At 42.2% G+C, this 22,530-nt stretch overlaps 1 protein-coding gene across 1 annotated transcript in view; it reads left to right on the top strand.

The window, feature by feature from the left end:
* Window positions 1-22,530, top strand: part of ATP8A2 (ATPase, aminophospholipid transporter, class I, type 8A, member 2) — a 560,732-nt gene that overhangs the window by 60,616 nt on the left and 477,586 nt on the right. The window contains 8 exon segments of the mRNA XM_011958629.1: window positions 757-802; window positions 1,761-1,801; window positions 6,413-6,486; window positions 8,718-8,787; window positions 10,316-10,443; window positions 11,703-11,814; window positions 19,755-19,920; window positions 22,344-22,471. Of these exon segments, the coding sequence (XP_011814019.1) occupies window positions 757-802; window positions 1,761-1,801; window positions 6,413-6,486; window positions 8,718-8,787; window positions 10,316-10,443; window positions 11,703-11,814; window positions 19,755-19,920; window positions 22,344-22,471 (765 nt within the window).

Genomic DNA, 22,530 nt, shown 5'->3' with positions numbered 1-22,530 from the left:
CAAGCATATATGCATCTTTCTGGGAATAGGTATGTAAATAAATAGGTATGTAAATGAATATTTAAAAAAATAGGTATGTAAGTAAACATAATACAGGCTAAGCATCCCTAAATCCAGAAACCCCAAATCTGAAATGCTTCAAAATCCAAAACTTTGTGCATGCTGACATGATGCCACAAGTGGGAAACTCCACACCTGACCTCATGTGATGGTTGCACAAAATTATTATGAGCACTGTATGAAGGCTATGTGTATAAAGTGAATATGAAACATAAATCAGTTTCATGTTTAGACTTGGGTCCCATCCCGGAGATACTACCGCATTGGGTATATGCAAATACTCCAAGATCTGAAACAATCTGAAATATGAAACACTTCGGGTCCCGAGCATGTCAGATAAGGGGTCCTCAACCTGTACTCATTGAAGCAACGTTACTTTATCAATAAAATGAAGTTGGCTGTTTGTTGCTGGGTTTATCGTACTGAATAATCGTTTTAGTCTGATCTAAAGCAAGGAGTGAAAAGTTTTGTACTTCCAAGTGCTAGAACCACAATAAAATAATTGAAACTAGAGGAGACCACTTCTAAACTTGGGGAGTGCTGATAGATCACAAAATTGTCAAATTGGATTTTACAGCATGAGCATTGTTGGCAGTTAGTTTCCTTGTCCCCTGTAATTTCCTGATTGTTTTGTTTGCTATTTCAATTATTCATGTGGAACTTTTGTTAGAACTATTTTTTCTCTTTCTGTAACAGAAGCGACACAAGGCAGACAATGCAGTTAACAAAAAGAAAACCATAGGTAAGATCCCAGGCTGAATCACTTTTTCCACTGGAAATCTTAAGAATAAGGCCTGCATTTAAGGAATTTTAAATAAGTAGTGAATGGTATTGAGATAAATTGGGAAGATGATCTATAAAATACTTAAAAGAAATAGTAAAATAACAAACAAATTGAACATGATTTTAGTCCTGATAATTAAGATTTGAACAGCATTTGTGTATTTTAGAATGTTAGGAAAGGTTGTAATTTTCAGGAACTAGACAGTTTTTATGTCCATAAAAAGCCTAAGCATTCATGTCCTTCATTTATAATCTCTCCTTACTTCCATCTTCTACTTCTTATTGTTTTATTTCTACAACATCAATTTTTCCTTTGTTTGTTTAATTTTTTGAGACAGGGTCTCACTCCCGTTCCCCAGGCTGGAGTGCAGTGGCGTGATCATGGTACCCTGTAGCTTTGACCTCCCAGGCTCAGGTGATCCTCCCACCTCAGCCTCCTGAGTAGCTGGGACTACAGGCATGCACCACCATCCCCGACTAATTTTTGTGTTTTTGGTAGAGATGAGTTTCACCATGTTGCCCAGGCTAGTCTCAAACATCTCGGCTCAACCTGTCTGCCTGCGTTGTCTTCCCAAAGTGTTAGGATTACAGGTATGAGCCACCGTGCCCAGCTGCTTAGGTTTTTTTTAAATTGTGGAACAACAGGCCTTTTTTTTTTTTCCTTCTGGGCTGAAAATAAGTAGATTTAACTTACATACATAAACATTGATGTGTATGCATTATAATGTATATATATTACAGAGGTACATACACTGGTGTTCCATTTTGAGTGGGGGTACTGATGTTATGCCATCATGGCTAAAGATAGGGTATGTTAGAATTAATAAATGGAATTCTAAAAGAAGGCTTTTGGATTTTAGGAAACTGATTGGATTTATTACCAATATTAACCAATATTTTATTTTTCTCTTTTTCAGTGTTAAGAAATGGTATGTGGCATACCATTATGTGGAAAGAGGTAAAAACTAATTTTAAAGATGTACCAGTACTATTGGTTTGAAGACGTGTAATGAATGGCTGGTCTTGATTGCAGTATCAAGTTTGTGTTAAGACATGGTAGAGTTTTCCATGAGGTCTGCTGAGACCTGAGTCATGTTTACTCTGTCCCCTGCCCCTTCTAGTAAGGGCCCAATGTGTCACTTCAAGCTATGAACTTGATTGCTCCTGATTGGCATTTCTGAAATCTCAAAGTATTTTCTAGTTTCTAAATCCAATTTGAGAAACATGTTCCCTGGTCCTCTGTTATCTTAATCTAAGTTAAAGTTTATTTTTGTTTTTAGCATTTGTGATTCTCGCTTCTAACGTTTTTGGGTGGAAAGGTCATTAACTACAGAATGGTGGAATGGGGGTAAGAACCCCCCCATTTCCGTTCTAGCACAGCGGTTAGCTGCTCTTAATAATAGCAAGGAAAGCTTTGCCTCCACGTCCCCGGACGTATGAGGTTTAGAGGCTTGAAGAATGGTGTGGTTTTTTGGTTGTTTATGGTGATGAGTAGAAAATTTAGAAGAAATCTGCCATACCGTCTGGGTATTTTATATCTGATAAACTGAGTGTTTTAGCTGGACCTTCTTAATGGACACAGGATGTGTTGGGGCATGACTCTCACAGCCGATTAACATGATTTCAAAAGAAAACGATGTTTTAGAAAGGTAACTTGAAATAGTGTTTCTTGCTAAACATTTAGTAAACAATGTTTTTAAATGCCTCTTATAGTCTTTTATATCTGAAAAGTGCCCATGATATGATAACTGCAGCATTTGCTTTAGTCTTCGTTTTACTTTACTTTGTTTTAGGAGAATTCCCCCACCCTTTAAAGAAATTTCTCCTTGATAAAAGTGTTTTGCAGTAACACCTTCACCTTTGCAGCAGTCTTGAAGTCCTGTGTTGCAAATGTTCATCAGCCTCACGTTTGGAAAGGTTGTGGTTTGTCGTCAGGAGGTTGGGAATTCTTGACACACAGTGGGAGAAACGCTCCCAGTGCTAAAGGAATTCAGGGGTTCTCCCAGCACTGGGAAATTGCCCCTCTGTTTCTCTAGGGTCCTTCTTGTTACTCCCTCCCCAGAAAGGTATCAGTATCAGCTAGAGTGAAGAATGATTTGGATTCTGAGGGCCTGACATTACTTGAAACAGCAGAAAATGGAGTGATGGTCTCTGATTGGTGGTCCAGGAGCTGATGACTTTGCAGACTCCTGAAACTCATGACTGCTTCCAATGTTCATTTGGGAGCAAAACAACAATAACAAAGAGACGCCGGTTATATGTTGTACCACATGCATCTTTATCTCCATTTAAAATGTATATACTTGTTGTATTTCAGTGGAGCTCCTGGCATGTGTTAGAGATTGTACTAGGCATGGGAAGAATGAAGCACAGCACTTCCCTTAAGGAGTTTCAAACTTCAGTGGGCTTCCCAGTCACCGTCCGCAGGGCTGCTAGAACCCAGATGGCTGGGCCCCACTCCCAGGCTATCGGATTCACTGGGTCTCGGGTGGGGCCCTAGAATTTGCACATTTAAACAAATTATTAGTTGAGGCTGAAGCCGATGGTGTGGGGAGCACGCTCGAGAACCATCGGTGTCCTGGGAGAGAGAGGCAGCTAACCTAACGCAGGGCAGTTGTTGAGCTTTGTGTAGGAGAAAGCGTCCACCTTGGGGACAGCTGGGAGGGGCCACTTATCTAGACGCAGTGGTTCAAATCAGGAGAGTCTGCCCCCCAGAGACGCTCTAGTGCCTCTTGAAGGGTGAATCAGGGGTAACTAGCTGCAGAACTGTGAGTAGTTCAGTGTGAGGATGAGAATACAGGAGAGGGCAGAGATGTCAGGCAAGGGGGAGCTGGCTGTCCTTAAGATCCCCCAAATGATAGTAATCTAATCTGAAGTGCTGAAGCTCAGGTCTGCCATCCCCTGGGCTGTAGCTGAGTCAATGGTGAGCACCGAGAGGCAGCTCTCAGGTGGATCTCAGTGGCTTTGATTGACTTCGAGAGGATCTTTCAGCTACTTCCTCAAAATTAAGAGACTTGAGGAACTCTTTGGGGCTAGAGTGGATTCAGGGATCTGGAGGGTTTATGTTCCCACTGTACTAATTCTTTGAGGGACTGTTGCACACACAAGGAACAATCACTTAAGCACATTAAATAGAAAACCATTTCCAGGCTGGTCACGCTCACGCCTGCAATCCCAGCACTTTGGGAGGCTGAGGCGGGTGGATCAGTTGAGCTCAGGAGCTCAAGACCAGCCTGGCCAAACATGGCCAAACCCCATCTCTACAAAAAAATACAAAAATCAGCCAGGCATGGTGGTGCATGCCTATAATCACAGCTACTCAGGAGGCTGAGGTGGGAGATCTCTTGAGCTTGGGAGGCGGAGACTGCAGTCAGCCTTGATCACGCCACTGCACTCCAGTCTGGGTGATAGAGTGAGACCCTGTCTCAAAAACAGAAAACAAACAACCAAAAAAATTTTTTTTCAAGCAAAATCCAAGTAAGTCGTTTCTCATGTACATAAAACTTCTTAGTACTTGGTTACTGGCATATGAATGTTGCTTTATTTAGAGAGTAAAGATGAGAGAAAGCCATAATTTCTCTTGTCCTCCCACTTTGAATTTTAAAAAATCGACTGCCTTGTTTCTTTGGAAAACATGACAAATTTTCCTTTCTAGTGATTTTTTCTTTACTAATTACTTCTTCTGATTTTTATATGTAATTAAGCTATTCATATGAAATATTTTTACTTTTATTTTATTTTTTTTTAGACAGAGTCTCGCTCTGTTGCTCAGGCTGGAGTACAGTGGTGCTGTCTCGGCTCACTGCAACTTCTGCCTCCTGGGTTCAAGCGAGTCTCCTGCCTCAGCCTCCCGAGTAGCTGGGACTACAGGTGTCCACTACCACGCCTGGCTAATTTTTTTTTTTTTTTTAGTGAGATGAGGGTTTCACCATGTTGGCCAGGCTGGTCTTGAACTCCTGACCTCAAGTGATTTGCCTGCTTCGGCCTCCCAAAGTGTTGGGATTATAGGCATGAGCCACTGCACCTGACCCAAATAGTTTTACTTTTAAAAAACACTTTCAATTCACATAACATCCCTTGCTTTTGTACTGGTGGTTGTTAAAATAGCTTTGTGGCATTTTCCCCAGACACTTCAATAAACAACTTAAAGCACCAGTAGGATACCTTTCGGTACGTTTGCCTTTTTCCCAGCAGAAAATTAAACATGGGCACCTGCTAGCTTCTAAGATCTGGTAGTTTTTCATAAGTATCATATCACTTGAAATTCCTGGTTTCCAAGAGAATAGTAACATGGCTAGAATAGGAAATCGAAAGCATAAGTGCTCATTTTGAGCTTTGCAATTATTACTGTACTCGGAATGGTCTTCTGGTATCATCAGAGAATTCGAATGTCCTTGACCTTCACACTCATGATGGCCTTTCAGTTGTGCTCCCGCTGATGGAGACTGACATTTATATGGACCTGCTTTATGCTAGGTGCTGTGTATACTTCCTTAGCCACTGCATTCACCTGACAAGGCCGGTGGCACTGTTTTCCTGTTTCAGACGTGAGGTGCTGGGGCGCTGCGAGGCGAAGCAGCTTGCCGAGATCGCAAAGCCAGCGCACGGTTATAAAGCTGGGATTGGAGTTAGGCTTGCCTGATTTGAAAGCCCCAGTTCTCTCCACCCTGGTGCTTTCTGCGATGTTACTGAAAGGATTTGTAGACACTTGGCCGTGGTGCCGTTTTGGAGACGACGGCTCTTTTCCTTGGCTTGGGATCTTCTGTCTGCTGGAGTCTGTTCCCCCAGGTGGTCTCTGACTTTGGCCGTGATCCTTTTTCTGGGAATTCCTTGAGGATGTACAAATCTTCTCCATTTTATGTGGTGTATTTCCAGGGGGCCTTTTAGGCGCACTTTTCATGGGTGACTTTCCTGTTGCCTTTTAATCAGAGCGTGGGTCTTCCGTGCAGCTTGCCAGTTTTGAATCCCGGTTCTAACGCTCAGTGGCTGTATTACTGTGATCAAGTTATTTTGTTTTCTGCATCTCAATTTGTAAAACAGAGAAAAATTTATGTGTGTTAACTTAGTTGATCCTTACAGTCACTCTATGAAATATGTGCCTTTATCTTGATTATATAGATAAAGAAACTGAGGCACACAGAGTTTACGTAACTTGTTCATCGTTAGACAGCTCATCAGGGGTGCAGTGGGGATTGAGCCCAGGCATTAGGCGGGCTCTGGCAGTGTGTGGGTGACCATTCTACCCTACTGTGTACAGCTATGGAAATGCTCAAGTATTTGTAAATGGATGGATAATTGGACGAAAACGAGATCTTTATAGCTGTTCTGACTCCCTCTCCCTTTCCTTTTTTACTAAACATCATTGCAAAAAAGGCAACATTACCAGCGTCTGCATGGAAGCACTTTCCTTTTGTTCTTGTCAAGGAAAATAATTTGGGCTTCTGCATCTTAAACTTCATGGCTTAGTTATATAATAATTTTTTCCTTCAAATATTTAAGCACCTTTTTCACCGTGTGTGTTTTGTTTCTTTTCTTTCATGCCTCTTTGTGCTCGTCCCTGGCTCTCTAGGTGGCAGTGGGAGACATCGTGAAGGTCGTCAATGGGCAGTATCTTCCAGCAGATGTGGTCCTGCTGTCCTCCAGGTTAGCTGTGCTAGTGGGCACCTTTTTTTTTTTTTTTTTGCAATAAATGTTAAGAACCATAAAATATTAAGCAGCGACTAGAGCAGTCTTGAGCTACCTGTTTCTTTCTACCATCCTCTCTCTGTCCCATTCCTCCATTTCTTGTCATTTGCCTTCTCCTGCCATGACCCTCGGTTTCTTTCTCCTGTTCATTCCTTTGTGCTTTTTCTGAACTCCTTTGTGTGTATTGTCTCCACTTAGTCTCCTGGCTATGTGGTGGGTATTTCTTATTTATAGGGATACTGAGTCTAGAGCAGTGGAGGGGTCCATTCATTAATGTCAGGTGGCAGCATATCCGAGATTTCAGAATCTGTTTCCTGATGGGCCCTGCCAGCAGTCTGTCCTGCAGAACCCAGTGCTGCACTTTAATAGCTGTTCAAGAACCACGGGTGTGTTCTCAGTGTAATCGTGACCAGCAGATGGTGTTTGCTCTTCATCCGTCCATGCTTTGCCCCTTTTCTATCCAAGTATCATTTTCACTTTCTCTAGGTAGTTTTATTCTAGGAAGGCATCATCACTCAGTGCAATTCTTGACTTTTTTTGGGCTCGATGCGTGAAAGTATATAGCTAGGAAAGAAAGCCAAAATTAGGACGAGAATTGACATCTATTCTTGAATTCAAGATTAACTTGTGTGACGTTAGGACTATAACTTCCTATATTTATACACTGTTGGGAATCATAGATCCGCAGGCCGTTTGCATTTTCTTTGATTGCAGATGGCATTTGTTGTATTGAAGTTAATCACTCATTGGATTTTAAGCCTAAGCATTAATTTTCTGCTTGAGATAATAGATTTAAAAATAGGACCCCAGGCCTATGGAGGGGGAGAAGGAACCAATAACACAGGGCAGCATTTGTATTTGTCCCTATTCATTGACAACAAAGAATCTCTTAGAAATATTAAAGTATTCATCACTTGGTAGTTCGGACTTTAAGTCTTGGCTGTGACCCCAGAAAATTTAGTGTGAGTGTGTGTGTGTGTGTGTGTGTGTGTGTGTTTTGTTTTGGAGACAAGGTCTTACTCCATCACCCAGGCTGAAGTGCAGTGGCTCAATTATAACTCACTGTAAGTTCAAACTCCTGGGCTCAAGTGATCCTCCCATCTCAGCTTCCTGAGTAGCTGGGACTACAGGTGCATGCCACCACGCCTGGCTAATTTTTAAAATTTTTTTGTAGACGTTGACCAAGCTGATTCTGGAACTCCTGGCCTTAAGCAATCCTCCCGCCTCGGCCTCTCAAAGTGCTGGGCTTACAAGCGTGAGCCACAGTGCTCAGCCAGTTTTTTGTTTTTTTTTTTTTACTTGGTCTTAATACGGGATTGCTTGAGCTGACATCATGTTTCCAGCATGCTCACCATTAGTGTCTGAGTGTGTGCTGTGTGTGTGCCGAACAGCCTGTTGAGGAGGTTGTCCCACTTAATCTTCCCAATAACCCTGGATAGACTTCCTTTGTACATGACAAGACTGAGATACAGAGAGACTAAACAATTTGCTAAGGCCTTAGAGCCCATAAAGGCAGTGCTAGGGGATTTTACTTTAGTGTTTTTTTTTCAGTTTTTGAGGCAGAGGGTGGTTAATCACTAACTATGTCAATGTAGCTAAACTCAAAGATTAGAAATAGAAGTATAATATCTGTTATGCTTATTTTTATTCTTTGAGTTTTCTGTCTTTAATCTAGGTGTTTTGATTAAAAAGTTGGCCTTAAGATTGTAAAAATGGCATGGAAGCAAAGCCTTGCCAGGCCTATACCTTGATCCTTCAACTCCCCTGGCTGCTGTTTTCTTCAAAAAATGTGTGTTTCTACTGGCCGTGCCTTGGGCAGCCTTTTCGGTCAGGCCCAGCCCCAGACTTGAAGGATTGCCTGAACCCAGTGGTTGGGTCTGAGTGGGGACGTCACGTGTTTTCCCTTCTCTTTCATCTTCAGTTCTTTCCTGACTTCTTGAGGCTCAGCAGTCACTATGTGGGGCTCACAAGGGGAGATCATCTGGGCAAATGACTCTGTACTCGTGCTGAGTCCCAAAGATGAGTGTGTGTTTCCTTTTTCATCCATTACTCCTACTGTAGTGGTTATTTATAACAATTTATTTTGAAGGGCCAATCAGCAGACATAGATTCCATGATGGAGATTTTCTAAGCTGTGAATTTGTGGAAAGGACCTTATGAAACTTGGCTCTTTTTTTCTCTCTCCTTAGTGAACCTCAGGCAATGTGTTATGTTGAAACAGCTAATCTGGATGGGGAGACGAACCTTAAAATACGTCAGGTAAAGTCACCTCTGATGACTTGTGTTGTTTTGGTAGACACAGCTGCAAATGTGGTCCCCACACATCTTTTTCTAGAGAAATAAAATATTCAGCCACAAAGGGTTATGCCTTAGCCTTAATGGAATCTATGGGAAGAATATGCCATTTATGATAAGAGAGAATATGTAGAGAGCTGGAAAAAGCAGACTGTGTCAAACTCTAGGTCACGAAGGGTGTCAGGCCTTCATATAGCGTCTTATTGAGCTCTCTGCCCGTGATGCTGGAGAAAGGGGAGCGGCTGGGAAGGGCACAGCTTAGTGGACAAGTGGAGCAGAAAAGCTCCAGGTACCCCAGTTTACATCATTGTTTAATAAAGATTCTAATCCTAGAGGGTGATATAATTAGATACAAAACTTCCATGCCTTAAAGAAAACTATTCTTACCATATATTTTAATTCTAGAATTACGAATAGTCTTTTTCTGGTTCTTTTTTTTTCTTTGTTTTTTTGAGATGGAGCCTTGCTCTGTTGCCCAGGCTGGAGTGCAGTGATGTGACCTCGGCTCACCACAGCCTCTGCCTCCCGAGTTCGAGTGATTCTCCCACCTCAGCCTCCTGAGTATTTGGGACTACAGATTCATGCTACTACATCTGGCTTAATTTTTATATTTTTTTAGTAGAGACGGAGTTTCACCATGTTGGCCAGGCTGGTCTCAAACTCCTCAACTCAAGCGATCCACCTGCTTTGGCCTCCCAAAGTGCTGGGATTACAGGCGTGAGCCACTGCACCCAGTCAAGAATGAAGAATGGTCTTTAACATATGAACATTTTAAGCATTTTGACACTTAAAAAATGTTTGCTGCTTAAAGTTGAATTCAGCAATTCTGTCCATATATCTTTCTTTTCTACTGTAGATATTTGCTTTAGACTTTTTCCCCCCCATTTAAAGAAGAGTTACAGCCTGGGCAACATAGCAAGACCCTATCTCTACAAAACACTTAAAAAATAACTGGGCATGATGGCACGTACCTGTAGTCCCAGCTACTTAGGAGGCTGAGGTGGGAGGATCGCTTGAACCCAGGATTTTGAGGCTGCAGTGAACAATGATTGCATCACTGCACTCCAGCCTGGGGGCCCGAGTGAGATCCTGTCTGTTAAAGAAAAAGATAAGAGTGCTAGATAGTGTAAAATATTGAAGGGCTACTCTACTCTATCTTTATGACCAGTGTTAGAGTACAGCTAGTAGATTATGCTTGCTGTGAGGTGCTGGGGTGTGTTAATTCTTACTTGTGCAGGGATGTCTCCAGCACAGTAGTAGAATCTTAGCTTTCAGCTTCATGACATTCTTTTGCCACTTTCACATTAGATCGTTGTGGCAAAAGCTACTGGCAAAGTCTGCCTTGAGGGGATGACAGTTTGACTTGTTAGCCCCCCAAATTATTGCACTGGAGATGCCTTGTTTTTCTTTTCAATTAACCATAGGGATGCTGAATGGTGTCCCCAAGCACAGAAGACTGTGTTTGACTTCCTCCTTTGGTTTAATCTTGTAGGGTTTGAGTCACACTGCTGACATGCAAACACGTGAAGTTCTGATGAAGTTATCTGGAACTATAGAGTGTGAAGGGCCCAACCGCCACCTCTATGACTTCACTGGAAACTTGAACTTAGATGGGAAAAGGTATTACGTGTCTTTTCTTCATTGTCTTTTAAACTATGTGACTAAGAATTACTGGAGCTTTGGGAAAGATGTTTGTTTCCTAGTTTTGTAATATTTTAAAACAGTGAGATTTCATACCCTTTCCATTAATTTGAAGGCTTCCTTAAATTTAAGAAAAAAACCCTGAGCCCAAGGGCCTCAGATGAGGCTCAAAGCTTGTGGCATATTCTTTCTGTGCCTGTTCTCTGCCAGGCAGGAGAAATGGTTTTAGCTGCCTAAACTTGTCCAAAAAAGCAGAGGAGAGTTATCTGAGGTGTATACAAGCTAATACACTTGTTACAGAAATGTGTGTGTGTGTGTGTGTGTGTGTGTGTGTGTTTGCTAACCTTCTTCTAAGGAGCTTTTGTTTGTTTTTAGGAAGTTGAGTGAAATGAATGCTTATTCTTCCTTTAGAATATTCAGTGCCCTCCTGTCTATATTCTGTTATCTTTGTCCTTCTGGCATTTGTTATGTTGTTCCAGAGTTGTCTTTTGGTCTGATGTTGGGGAGTGGTTTCTACCTTCTGGCCATCTTTTGTCTTGTGCCTCTGGCCAGTGCACCCCCTAACCCTGTAACCCAGCCTCTTGGGGTGTCCTTTATATTTTGATGACCCAAGGCTTGGAAGGACCTGATTGTGGGAATCAACCCAAATGATTGTAAATACGACAACTAAGTGTGACTGCTTCTGGGTTTCATTTAACATACAGAGCTATTCTACGGGTTCCCCATTTTGAATTTCTCAATTATCACTCAGGTCTTTATTTACTCATGAAGTCATCCTTTAAAAAATTGATACCATGATAGGTTGCTGCTTTTTAAAATTTTACTCCCTTCTAAGAGTCTGTAAAATACACTGGATTTATTTTACAAATAACAACAATAATAGTACTTCCAATAATAATACTTATTACAAATGAATCAGCTTCAGGTGTTATTTTAGCAACTTCCTTTCTGGGTGTTGAGTTTCATAACAGGATCATGAGAGAGATAATTCCCTGTAATGTTTTGTAGAAAAAACATTTTTTTTTTCTGTAGTGATGAATGTAAAATAAAACTTTCTATGGGTCCTTTTGGGGTAGATTAAGCCAGTGGTAACCTTTGTTGCCTGTGTTTCTCAGTGAAGTAGTTCAAATTGGGGCAAAGGGAACATTTGATTTATTGTGGGTTCATGTTAAAGGGGAAAACTCATGCTCATTTTCCAGACTATCATTAACTGTCTTCTTTTTTATTTTTATTTTTAGCCTTGTTGCCCTGGGGCCTGACCAGATCTTATTAAGAGGTACGCAGCTTAGAAATACTCAGTGGGTCTTTGGCATAGTTGTTTATACTGGACACGACACCAAACTCATGCAGGTAAAACAGTTCTCTGCTGATTTCAGTCTTTTTCTTTCTTTCTTTTTGCTTTTATTGACTAGAAGGTGGAAAATGCAGATGTTGCATTTAGGAAGTTCGAGTTTGTCTATGAACCTAAATTTGGAAAGAAACTGCCTTTATTTTATTTCGTTCCTTAGGTAGCTTCTTCTAGATTTCTGTTCTCTTATCTGTTATTTGTTTCCTTATGCCTGAAATTCAAATGGTCTTTGTTTTCTGGATTAGGGGAACAATCAATTCTAACTTCTTTTATCTTCTGGACTTAAGTGGGGAATAGTTCTAACTTTTAAATTTCTCTTTCTAATTCTTCTCTTTATCCCATTAATTAGAATTTTATAGCAAATTGTCTTATTTAACTGAACTTTAGACACTTTAAAATCAGTTATTTTTGAACTGTTTATTTTTCATATACCAAAGAAAAAATGAAGTTAAAATGATTTTGCTCTTTTTCCCTGTTAATGTTTTTTAAAAAATTGTTTGTGAATTTATAGGTCATGTTAATATTATGACATATTTTGCCAGACAGCTTTTGAAATTCTACATAAATCAGTGTCCCTATATGTCATTTCTTACATTTCTTTGGTATCACTTGGCATCTTATTTTTGCTAATGGTGGCTATTAATGAGAATTGGCTTTTCAGCTTCTCTGTTCTTTTGTGTAACTTCCGCAATGCACATTTGGCTGTATTTCTTGATTTAAAAATATTTAGTGACCACGTACAAAGTCCAATGCTAGACCATATAGGTGCAATAGTGAAAGGCCCAGGCTTACCTCGGGGAGCCAGTCAGGCTAAGGAGTAATAGAGAATGACAAAGTAGAGAGAGAAATACTGGAATGTGTGTGATTACTAAGTGCTGTCAGTGTGTATAGGAGGGTCATTCAACCTAGGTTGGAAGCCAGTTGACTGCAGGCTGAGAATGATTCCCCTGGCAGAAGCACATTTTAGATACCAAGCTAGGGAAGGGAGACTGTTGGGTTGATCTCCTCTTTGAGGTCAAATGATAGTCAGATGAAAGAGGTAAGTATTAGAGGAGATGAAGCAGTAGACCCTGGTGGCCACCCCAGCTAGTAAACACGTTGAAGACAGGGAGGAGAGATGGGATTAGAAGGGTTGAGAGACTCCCTGAAGTTGAAGAGGATTGTTGGAGTTGCTGAGTGACAGGCTGATCAGTGGGTAGAATCTTGTCTTTGTATTTCGGGGGTAGAGAGTTTCTCGCATGGGAGACCTGGGAGTGACCCGTGCGAGTAGGAAGTCAAAGGCAGAGCTGTTGAAGGCCATTCGATGTTGACAAGTAAGGATCTGAGAGACTAAAGCATTTGATGGGTCAGCGCTGTGAGTTTGAAGATGGGATAATGGTGAGGCTGGGTCAGAGAGGAATGCCATGAGCCAGTTGTCAAGACTTCAGTGAGTGACGTGGAGCAACTGAGAGGTCGGTAGTGTAGCCAAATGGCGTGAATTTTATGAGTGAGTTTTTTTTTTAACATGGCATCCAAGGAATAAAGGTCCAGAAGTATTACCAGGTCTTGAATATACATCTGGTAATACTACCCTCAGAGGCCAAAGGATGCAGATGTCTACTGGTGCACCCTCTGCTTGGGGGTGCTCAAAGGAGGCGTGTCCTTGACTGTGTGAGGCAAGGAGGAGCTTGCTCTTGAGGGAGTGGGAGTGCAGAGGGAAGTTCAGGAGCTGGAAGGGTAGGGTCCAGGCGCAGTGGCCTGTTGCAGAGCTTGTGTGTTAAAGCAGGGCGGGAGGGCTCCACGGCAGCTGGGAAAATGAAGAGTTGGTGAATGCTGAGAGGCAGCTCCTGGGTGGATCAGGATTATTTAGTGCATCTGAGGTGTGCTTGATCTATCCCCCTTCCTAGGTCCTTATCCATTCACAAGGGCTGACTGGAATGCTTTAAGTTTATTTTTTCCGAGTGGCCTGCATATGGAGAGTTTATCTTGATGAGTAGTTTAGTGCTCTAGCCATGCAGGAACTCAGGAGGCTGAGATGGGTGGATCACTTGGGACCAGGAGTTTGAGACCAGCCTGGGCGACATAGTGAGACCCCATTTCAAAAAAAATAAAAAGAGTTTAGTACCCTGCCACCTAGAAAGTATCCTTTAACTCCCATAGTGCAGTGTCGGTAACCCTTGCTGAACACTTTGGGAGCTCTGCTAACCACAAATCACTACTTCTGGCTTTTTGTTTGTTTTTTGAGACAGGGTCTGGCTTTGTTGTCCAGGCTGGAGTGTGGTGGCGTGATCTTGGCTCACTGCAACCTCAGCCTTCCAGGCTCAAGCCATCCTCTGACCTCAGCCTCCTGAGTAGCTAGGACTGTAGGCACATGCCACCAGGCCCGGCTAATTTTTGTATTTTTGTGGAGACGGGGTTTCACCATGTTGCCCAGGATGGTCTTAAACTTCTGAACTCAAGCGATCCACCCACCTCGGCTTCCCAAAGTGTTGGGATTACAGGCATGAGCCACAGTTCCCAGCCTACTTCTGTTTTTTGTGATGAAGTGGCTGAGAGGTCATGGGTAGCTAGCTTACATTTGGTCAAGGCCCCAGTACTAGTTTTAAGATTGTGCATATTATAAATTTAAGCACTTTCCAACATTTCTTATACACTGGGCTTTTTTTTTTTTTTCTTTTGCAGGTTGTAATATTGTTTTTCTGGAGCATACATTGGTAATACAATGTATTACCAACTTTCTAGAGTTTTTGCTCTAGAAAAGCAATATTACATGAGTTAAACGATCCTTTAACACGCTCCAGTCTTCTCTTCAGTGAAGGCATGCACTGAGTTTGCATTAGGTGAATGTGAGGGGCACTTTTCCTTGCCCCTAGGGGTGAGAAACCTCTTTGCAAGGCTTCTTGCTTGTTGACTGCTCCTGTATAGAATGATGGAAAATCCCAGAAACAGCTGTGCCAGACCTGCTGTGCCTTTAGGGCGGAAACAACGGGTAAAAATAATGAGCTTTCAAAAAGAATGTCATATAACACACATAGCTGGGAGCCATCCTGTTTGTGAAATGACACTGTTTGTCTGTGCTTGTGCTACTTGACCACAGAGAGGAAACTCAATTGCCTTCAGGTTCTTCTACCGTTGTTTTTTGTTTTGTTTTGTTTTGTTTTGTTTTGTTTTAAGTCTCTCACCTCAATGTCTTTTTTCCTTCAAGGTTCCTTCAGTTCATGTTTAGTTTACTTACCAGTAGAAATATTTATGTCTATTATTTCTGTTGGTTGATTCAGTGGGAAAAAGAGAGATTATCACACTAATTACAGCAAACGTAATTACAACAAATCATGCACTATTCTGAGTGATGCACATATATCAACTCATTTGTTCCTCACAATGACTAGGTAGTATTGTGCTCATTTTATAGATGAGGAGGCCTGTGGCATAGAGTAACCCAAGCTTACAAAACTAGTAGGATTCAAAACACAGGCTGTCTGGCCGGGTGCAGTGGCTCATGCCTGTAATTCCAGCACTTTGGGAGGCCAAGGCGGGTGGATCACTTGAGGTCAGGAGTTCGAGACCAGGCTGGCCAACATGGTGAAACCCGTCTCTACTAAAAATACAAAAATTAGCTGGGCATGGTGGTGCACACCTGTAATCCCAGCTACTCAGGCAGCTGAGGCAAGAGAATTGCCTGAACCCAGGAGGCAGAGGTTGCAGTGAGCCAAGATTGTACTGCTGCTCTCCAGCCTAGGCGACAGAGCCACACTCCATCTAAAAAAAAGAGAAAAATATTAAATAAAAAAACAAAAGAAACAAAACACGAACAGTCACACTCCAGAGTCAGTGTAACCCAGGCGTCCCCAGGCTCCAAGCCACGCACTGGTACCGGCCTGTGGCCTGTGAAGAACCAGGCTCCACAGCAGGAGGAGAGCGGCAAGCGAGCTAGTGAAGCTTCATCTGTATTTGCAGCAGCTCCCCATCCCTCACAGTACTGCCTGAGCTCCGCCTCCTGTCAATCAGCGGTGGCATTAGATTCTCTTAGGAGCATGAACTCTGTTGCCAACTGTGTATACGAGGGATCTAGGTTTCTCATTCCTTGTGAGAATCTAATGCTCAGTGATCTGTCACTGTCTCCCATCACCCACAGATGGGACTGTCTAGTTGCAGGAAAACAAGCTCAGGGCTCCCACTGATTCTGCATTATGGTGAGCTGTATAATTATTTCACTATACACTGCAATGTAAGAGTAATAGAATTAAAGTGCACAATAAATGTGATGCCCTTGAATCACCCCAAAACCATCTCCACCCAAGTCTGTGGAAAAATTGTCTTCCATGAAACCAGTACCTGACGCCAAAAAGGTTGGGGACAGCTTTTCTAACTAGAATTCAATTGCCTGTTTCCTCAGGAGGGAATAAAATATCTAAGATACAGGTCTGATTTTAGCTTTTTCAAAATCTGACATTTTGACCTGTTTCTATTTATAAGTCCATTACACTGAAGTAGCCAGGTTCTTTAAGAATTTTATGGAAGAACTTATAATGCCTGTGGGAATTTAACATTAGAAGCTCGTCATTGGGCCAGGTGCAGTGGCTCACACCTGTAATCCTAGCACATTGGGAGGCTGAGGTGGGCAGATTGCCTGACCTCAGGAGTTCAAGACCACCCTGGGCAACATGGTGAGACCCCTGTCTTTACTAAAAATACAAAAAATTAGCTGGGCGTGGTGGTGTGCACCTGTGGTTCCAGCTGCTGTGGAGGCTGAGGCACAAGAATAGCTTGAACCTGGGAGGTGGAGGTTGCAGTGCGCCAAGATCGTGCCACTGCACTCCAGCCAGGTGACAGAATGAGACTCTGTCTCCAAAAAACAAACAAACAAACAAAACAAAAAAAACAAAACCTCATCATTGATCATTGCAAGTAAAAATGTTCAGGGGATGGGAGTCAGTAGGCTGAGGTTGACTTTCCACAAAGTGTGCATGTTGAAGCTTGAAGATCTGGGATTGTTCCTCTTCTATTAGATGAAAGATAAAGTTTTCTAATCCTCCTAATTGGCCAGAATTCAGCCACTGAAAAAGATCAGAAGTCAATAACAAATGCGGTAGAGAAGTGAGGTTTATGGTAATTTTTTCTTGCCTGTACATTTAATGAATGTTTATTAAGAATGATGAGATCATGCTTCATTTTTAAGAGTTAGGATGACCAGTGCTGGACCTGGCCTGCCAGCCCATACCATGAGGCCAGACCTGGATGTGTCATCTCAGTTGACCTTGATGTAGTATTTGATTGATGATAAGTTGGCTTTTACTAATGGATTTCCATTTAGACTCCTGAGGAATTTTTTTTGAAGTCCATAAAGGATGAATAATTTAGAGAGATAAAGTAAAAGGGAAAAAAGTAGAAATAAAGGAAAAAGCTGCTGTGTTGTTTAAATATTTAAAGGACTTAGCTTTTCAGAATCACCAGTACAATCTCCCAACTCCTCTACCCCCAAAGAAAACTATGGGGAAATAGTAGTTTTGGTTTGCCAATAGAATTCAAGTAACAATTTCAGTGATGTGGTATACATTTTTCTCGGAGCTTAGGAGTGAATTGCCTCATGTTTTCATCTCAGTTTTATTTTCACATTGTGACTTTATTTGCATTCTTATCTTTGGAGACATTGTCATCCTAGCTCTTTTAATGATCAGATCAATGGAGACTAGTGAAGAAGAATGCTGACTTAAGTTTGGCACAAGGTACCATTTTTATGGTTAGTGCCTTACAAACTTTCAGATTATCCAGACTTGGCACATCAGTGTTGTCTCCTAAAAGCCTGGGCCTGGCTGGGTGCTGTGGCTCCCGCCTGTAATCCCAGCACTTTGAGAGGCCAAGGCGGGTGGATCATGAGGTAGGAGATCGAGACCATCCTGGCTAACATGGTGAAACCCTATCTCTACTAAAAATACAAAAAATTAGTCAGGCGTGGTGGTACACCTCTGTAATCCCAGCTACTTGGGAGGCTGAGACAGAAGAATCACTTGAACCCGGGAGGCAGAGGTTGCAGTGAGCCCAGATCGCACCACTGCACTCCAGCTTGGGCGACAGGGCGAGACTCTGTCTCAAAAAAAAAAAAAAGTCCGGGCCCGTGATTCATGGAAGGAGACCTGCAGGCTCATGGTGTGAGCCTCTCCCTGTCCAATTCCTGGCTTTTAATTTAAGTCAGGAATCATTTCACCTCCAGGAATGGATTATAAATAATTCCCCTGCGGCTTTCCTCTCTTCAGTGTCTCCTTCCCCAACCTGCTGTATTACTGTACTGGTTCCCTCTGGCTGCTGTGACAGATTTCCATAGTTTTAGTGACTTAAAAAAACATGAGTTATTATGCTGCAGTTCTATAGGTCAGAAGTCTACTATGAGTAGTAGACTCCCTACACTAAAACTCGAGATGTTGGCTGCTTTTTTCTGCAGGCTTCAGAGGGGAATCTCTCTGATCATTTCTCTGTCGCCACCTCTCCCTCTGAGCACAATTGGGAAAGGTTCTCCCTTTTGATGACCCTTGTGGTTAGATTGGATCCACTTGGGTAATCCAGGATAATCTCTCCCTGTCTCACAGTTGTTAATTTAATTTAATCCCATCCACAAAGTCCCTTTTGCTGTATGAAATAGCATACTCAGGCCAGGCACGGTGGCTCACGCCTGTAATCCCAGCACTTTGGGAGGCCGAGGCAAGTGGATCACCTGAGGTCAGGAGTTTGAGACCAGCCTGACCAACATGGTGAAACCCTATCTCTACTAAAAATACAAAAAATTAGCCGGGCGTGATGGTGGGCGCCTATAATCCCAGCTACTTGGGAGGTGAGGCACGAGAATCACTTGAACCCGGGAGGTGGAGGTTGCAGTGATCTGAGATCACACCACTGGACTCCAGCCTGGGCAACTGAGTGAGACTCCATCTCAAAAAATAAAATAATATAACATACTCGCAGTGCCCCACAAGTAGGATGTGGGCATCACTGGCGGGGGAGGGGGTCATTAGTTTGCCCGCCACAAGTACCTTCAGGTATTTTTTTAACAAAATGACTTCAGGTGCATAACTGTCTTCCTCAAACAGTTCTACTGACTTTCCCATGGCTGAGAGAAGGAGCTAGTCCCAAATTTTCCACCTGAACTGGAGTGATTCTTGAATCCAACTTTAATGAATCTTTCTAAACTCTCCTGCCAGCACTGGCCTCGGCTCCAGCTGGGCTGGTTTCTCCGCAGCAGTGAGAAGGCAGGTGCTAAGCCTGTGATAAGATTGCTGTTCTCCTTCCGTTTCTCCTTTGCTGTCTCCATCATTCAGGATGCCGCTCAGCTTTCTCCTGCCCAGCCCCTTCCTGACTCTTCCTGCTGCTCCTGCTTCTTGTTCACAGTTCTCCAAGTGAACTTTTTGTCCATCCACTTACTTTGAAACCCATTAATGTTCTGTTTTGCATTATTGATGTGTATGCGTTTGTGTATGTTTTTTTAATTCCTCAAATTCTGAGCTCCAGGAGGGAAAATACGTGTTTTAGAAATATCTCTGTATATTTATTGTAGAACTGTGCTATTACCGTGAAGGTCTTCTCTAGATTTTTATGGTATGGAATTTCTAAGTTTCTCTTGAATTACCAGTGTTCTGATTTCTTTGAAACTGGACTATATTTAGAACCTGTTGTGTTCTAAGATAAGGAAAGTGACAATTTTAAGCTATGATATAATCATAAGAAGTACAGAATAAATCATGTAATGTTAGAATGTATTATTTAAACTGGTAGAGTATGTCGTCTTTCTTCGTTACTTAAAACTAGCTATTGATCAGGAGCGTGGTACACTTCCGAATTGCATTGATTATTTGGCAAAAAAATAGTATTTTACTTGTCGGTTGTTAAATATGCTTGTTTTACCTTCTTTTCCCCAACCCCTTGCCCCAAATCTGTTCTGTGACCCTTACTGTCTTTCAACGCTGTTGTGTAGAATTCAACCAAAGCGCCTCTCAAGAGATCAAACGTGGAGAAGGTGACTAACGTACAGATCCTGGTGTTGTTTGGCATCCTCTTGGTCATGGCCTTGGTGAGCTCGGCGGGGGCCCTGTACTGGAACAGGTCTCACGGCGAAAAGAACTGGTACATCAAGAAGATGGGTAAGTGTCAGGGTGGGTTGCTTGCTCCAGTGGAAGAAAACCATTCTTGAGACGTTCTTGCAGGCATGGTTGATGTGTGGTGTCCCTGCCATCCTTCTGTTCCCTTCGGTTACTGTACATAATGCCAGCCCTTCAAGGAGAATTGAGATTAGGATCATGTGATGAAGCGAAGACAGGCACATTTGGGAATTGTTTTATACCCAAATGGTTATTTTTAAACTCTGTGTTAAAGTATTTTCTTAGTAGTTGCCCTAGGAATTACAATGTATTTCCTAATTTATCCAAATCTACTTTTGATTAATACTAACTTAATTCTAGTAAAATACAGAAACGTTACTCCAGGTGTACCTCCATTTCCTCTCCTGCTTGGTGCTATCATTGTTATATTCCATTTATCTGTGTTGTCAACTCCAAATACAGTGTTATAATAATCTATGTCTCTTAAAGAAGCTAAGGGAAAAAAGAAAAAAGTATATTGCTGGGGTTTTTTTGTTTGTTTGTTTGTTTTGTTTTGGTGGTTGTTGTTTTTGTTGTTTTGAGACGGAGTCTCGCTCTGTCACCCAGGCCGGAGTGCAGTAGTGCGATCTCGGCTCACTGCAACCTCCACCTCCTAGGTTCAAGCGATTCTCCTGCCTCAGCCTTCTGAGTAGCTGGGACTACAGGCATGTGCCAACATGCCTGGATAATTTTTGTGTTTTTAGTAGAGGCAGGGTTTCACCATGTTGGCCAGGCTAGTCTCGAACTCCTGACCTCAGGCAATCCACCCGCCTCGGCCTCTCAAAGTGCTGGGATTACAGGCGTGAGCCACCACACCCGGTCAGGGTTGTTTTATATTAACATATTTACTTACCATTTCCAGGTCTCTCTCTTCATTTCTTCCTGTGGATTTGAGTTAACAGCTGGTGTCATTTCTTTGCTTCATGTATCTTCATTCTCTCCTCACTCCTTTGTACTGTCACATATGTTACATCTGTATATAAGTTCAACAATGCAATTTTATGATGCTTTTTGCAATTGCTTTTTTAAAATTGAGAATATATAAGTATACTATCTTTTATAAATACTATAGAATTACCATTACTAGTGTCCTTTGTTTATGTGGATTTTAATTATTGTCCGGTATCTCTTTCATCCTGGAGAGCTTCTTTAGTATTTCTTGTATTTGTAATTGTCAGGTAGACATTTGTTTATACCTTAGAGATATTTGTAACTATTGGAACTTAGAGATCTTATTTAGAAACTCCTTAATTCTACAGGAAAACAGGAGAGCAGAGTAATATGTCAGGAAGAGAAGCAACCAGCAGGAAAAGTGGAAGGCTTGATAGTGAGTAGGAAGTGAAGGGATTGTGGAAAGGTAAAATTACTGGCCAGTGTATGCCTGCTTCTCTTGTACCTTCCCAGCTCCTTGTCTTTCCGTCACAGCCACTCTCCAGAACTCTAAATCGGAATCATACTACCACCATTTGATGTAATTTCCTGGGAAAAAAACCCAATAACTGTGGTTTGGAGCCATTACAAATTCTCAATCTCCCTCCAGTCCTGACCTGCTCCTATCTTTATTCTCATTCTAGTTCCCTTCACAGACAGCTTTAATACCAGTTAAACCCTGTTGCAACGTTTTCCTTACGCCTCTTGCTAAGTTAAGAAGATCTCACTACTTTACCCTTCAAGCAGAAGATCATGGCTGTCAAGGAAAGAACTTCCCTTTTGATGCCCCCAGACCTTTTCCCCTTCTCCCTGCCTCATTCTCTGTTCCTCCTAGAGCTGATGCTGCCTCTGCTGTGGACTCCATCCCCTAGGGTCCTGTTCCATCCTTAGGGATCTTGTTCCTTCCAGATATCCCTTCTCTTATCTTTAGTTGGGCTCAAGACTTCTCTCTCTTTGTCTGCTTCTCTTGTTCACACTTTTGTCCATCTTTCCAGCTCTTTGCAGTATCCCCAATATACATGTACCTTAGATTGTAGTGAGTATCCCCAATGTACATGTACCTTAGATTGTAGATATTCCTTACAACCATTTCAAAGGCCTGTCTTCTTTTCTACATTCTTTCAAGTTTGCTTCTTTTCTCTGTTCTTCAAAACTTGACACCAGCATTTCTTCTTCCGGATGGCCTTCAGTGACCATGCGTTCCCATTGGTTGACACCAGCATTTCTTCTTCCGGATGGCCTTCAGTGACCATGCGTTCCCATTGGAAAGCCTCCTGTGTTGGTTCCCACTACGCCCTGTGGGCCTCTCTTTAGTAGATGCATCCTGCTGTGCAGTCTCACTGTGGGGCCTGTGTGCCTCCTACAGAAAGCAGCCTTTGAATTCACAGTTCCTGACATACAGGAGGTGCTCAATAACTGTTTTAACATGAATCTCTAAATAAGCCAATAGACTTTGGTTGTGAACACCTTTCAGATACTCTGGTTTCCTTCCACAGACACCACCTCAGATAATTTTGGATACAACCTGTTGACGTTCATCATTTTATACAACAATCTTATTCCCATCAGTCTGTTGGTGACTCTTGAGGTGGTGAAGTATACTCAAGCCCTTTTCATAAACTGGGTGAGTATTAAAGCAGACTTGAGTCACTATTTTCCAATGTTATTTCGGAGCTTTTGGCA

Source organism: Colobus angolensis, unplaced genomic scaffold, assembly GCF_000951035.1.
Source record: "Colobus angolensis palliatus isolate OR3802 unplaced genomic scaffold, Cang.pa_1.0 Scaffold113, whole genome shotgun sequence".
In the NCBI taxonomy this organism is placed as follows: domain Eukaryota; kingdom Metazoa; phylum Chordata; class Mammalia; order Primates; family Cercopithecidae; genus Colobus; species Colobus angolensis.
Note: the sequence above shows the minus strand (reverse complement) of the source record. Positions and strands in the feature narration are given on the sequence as shown.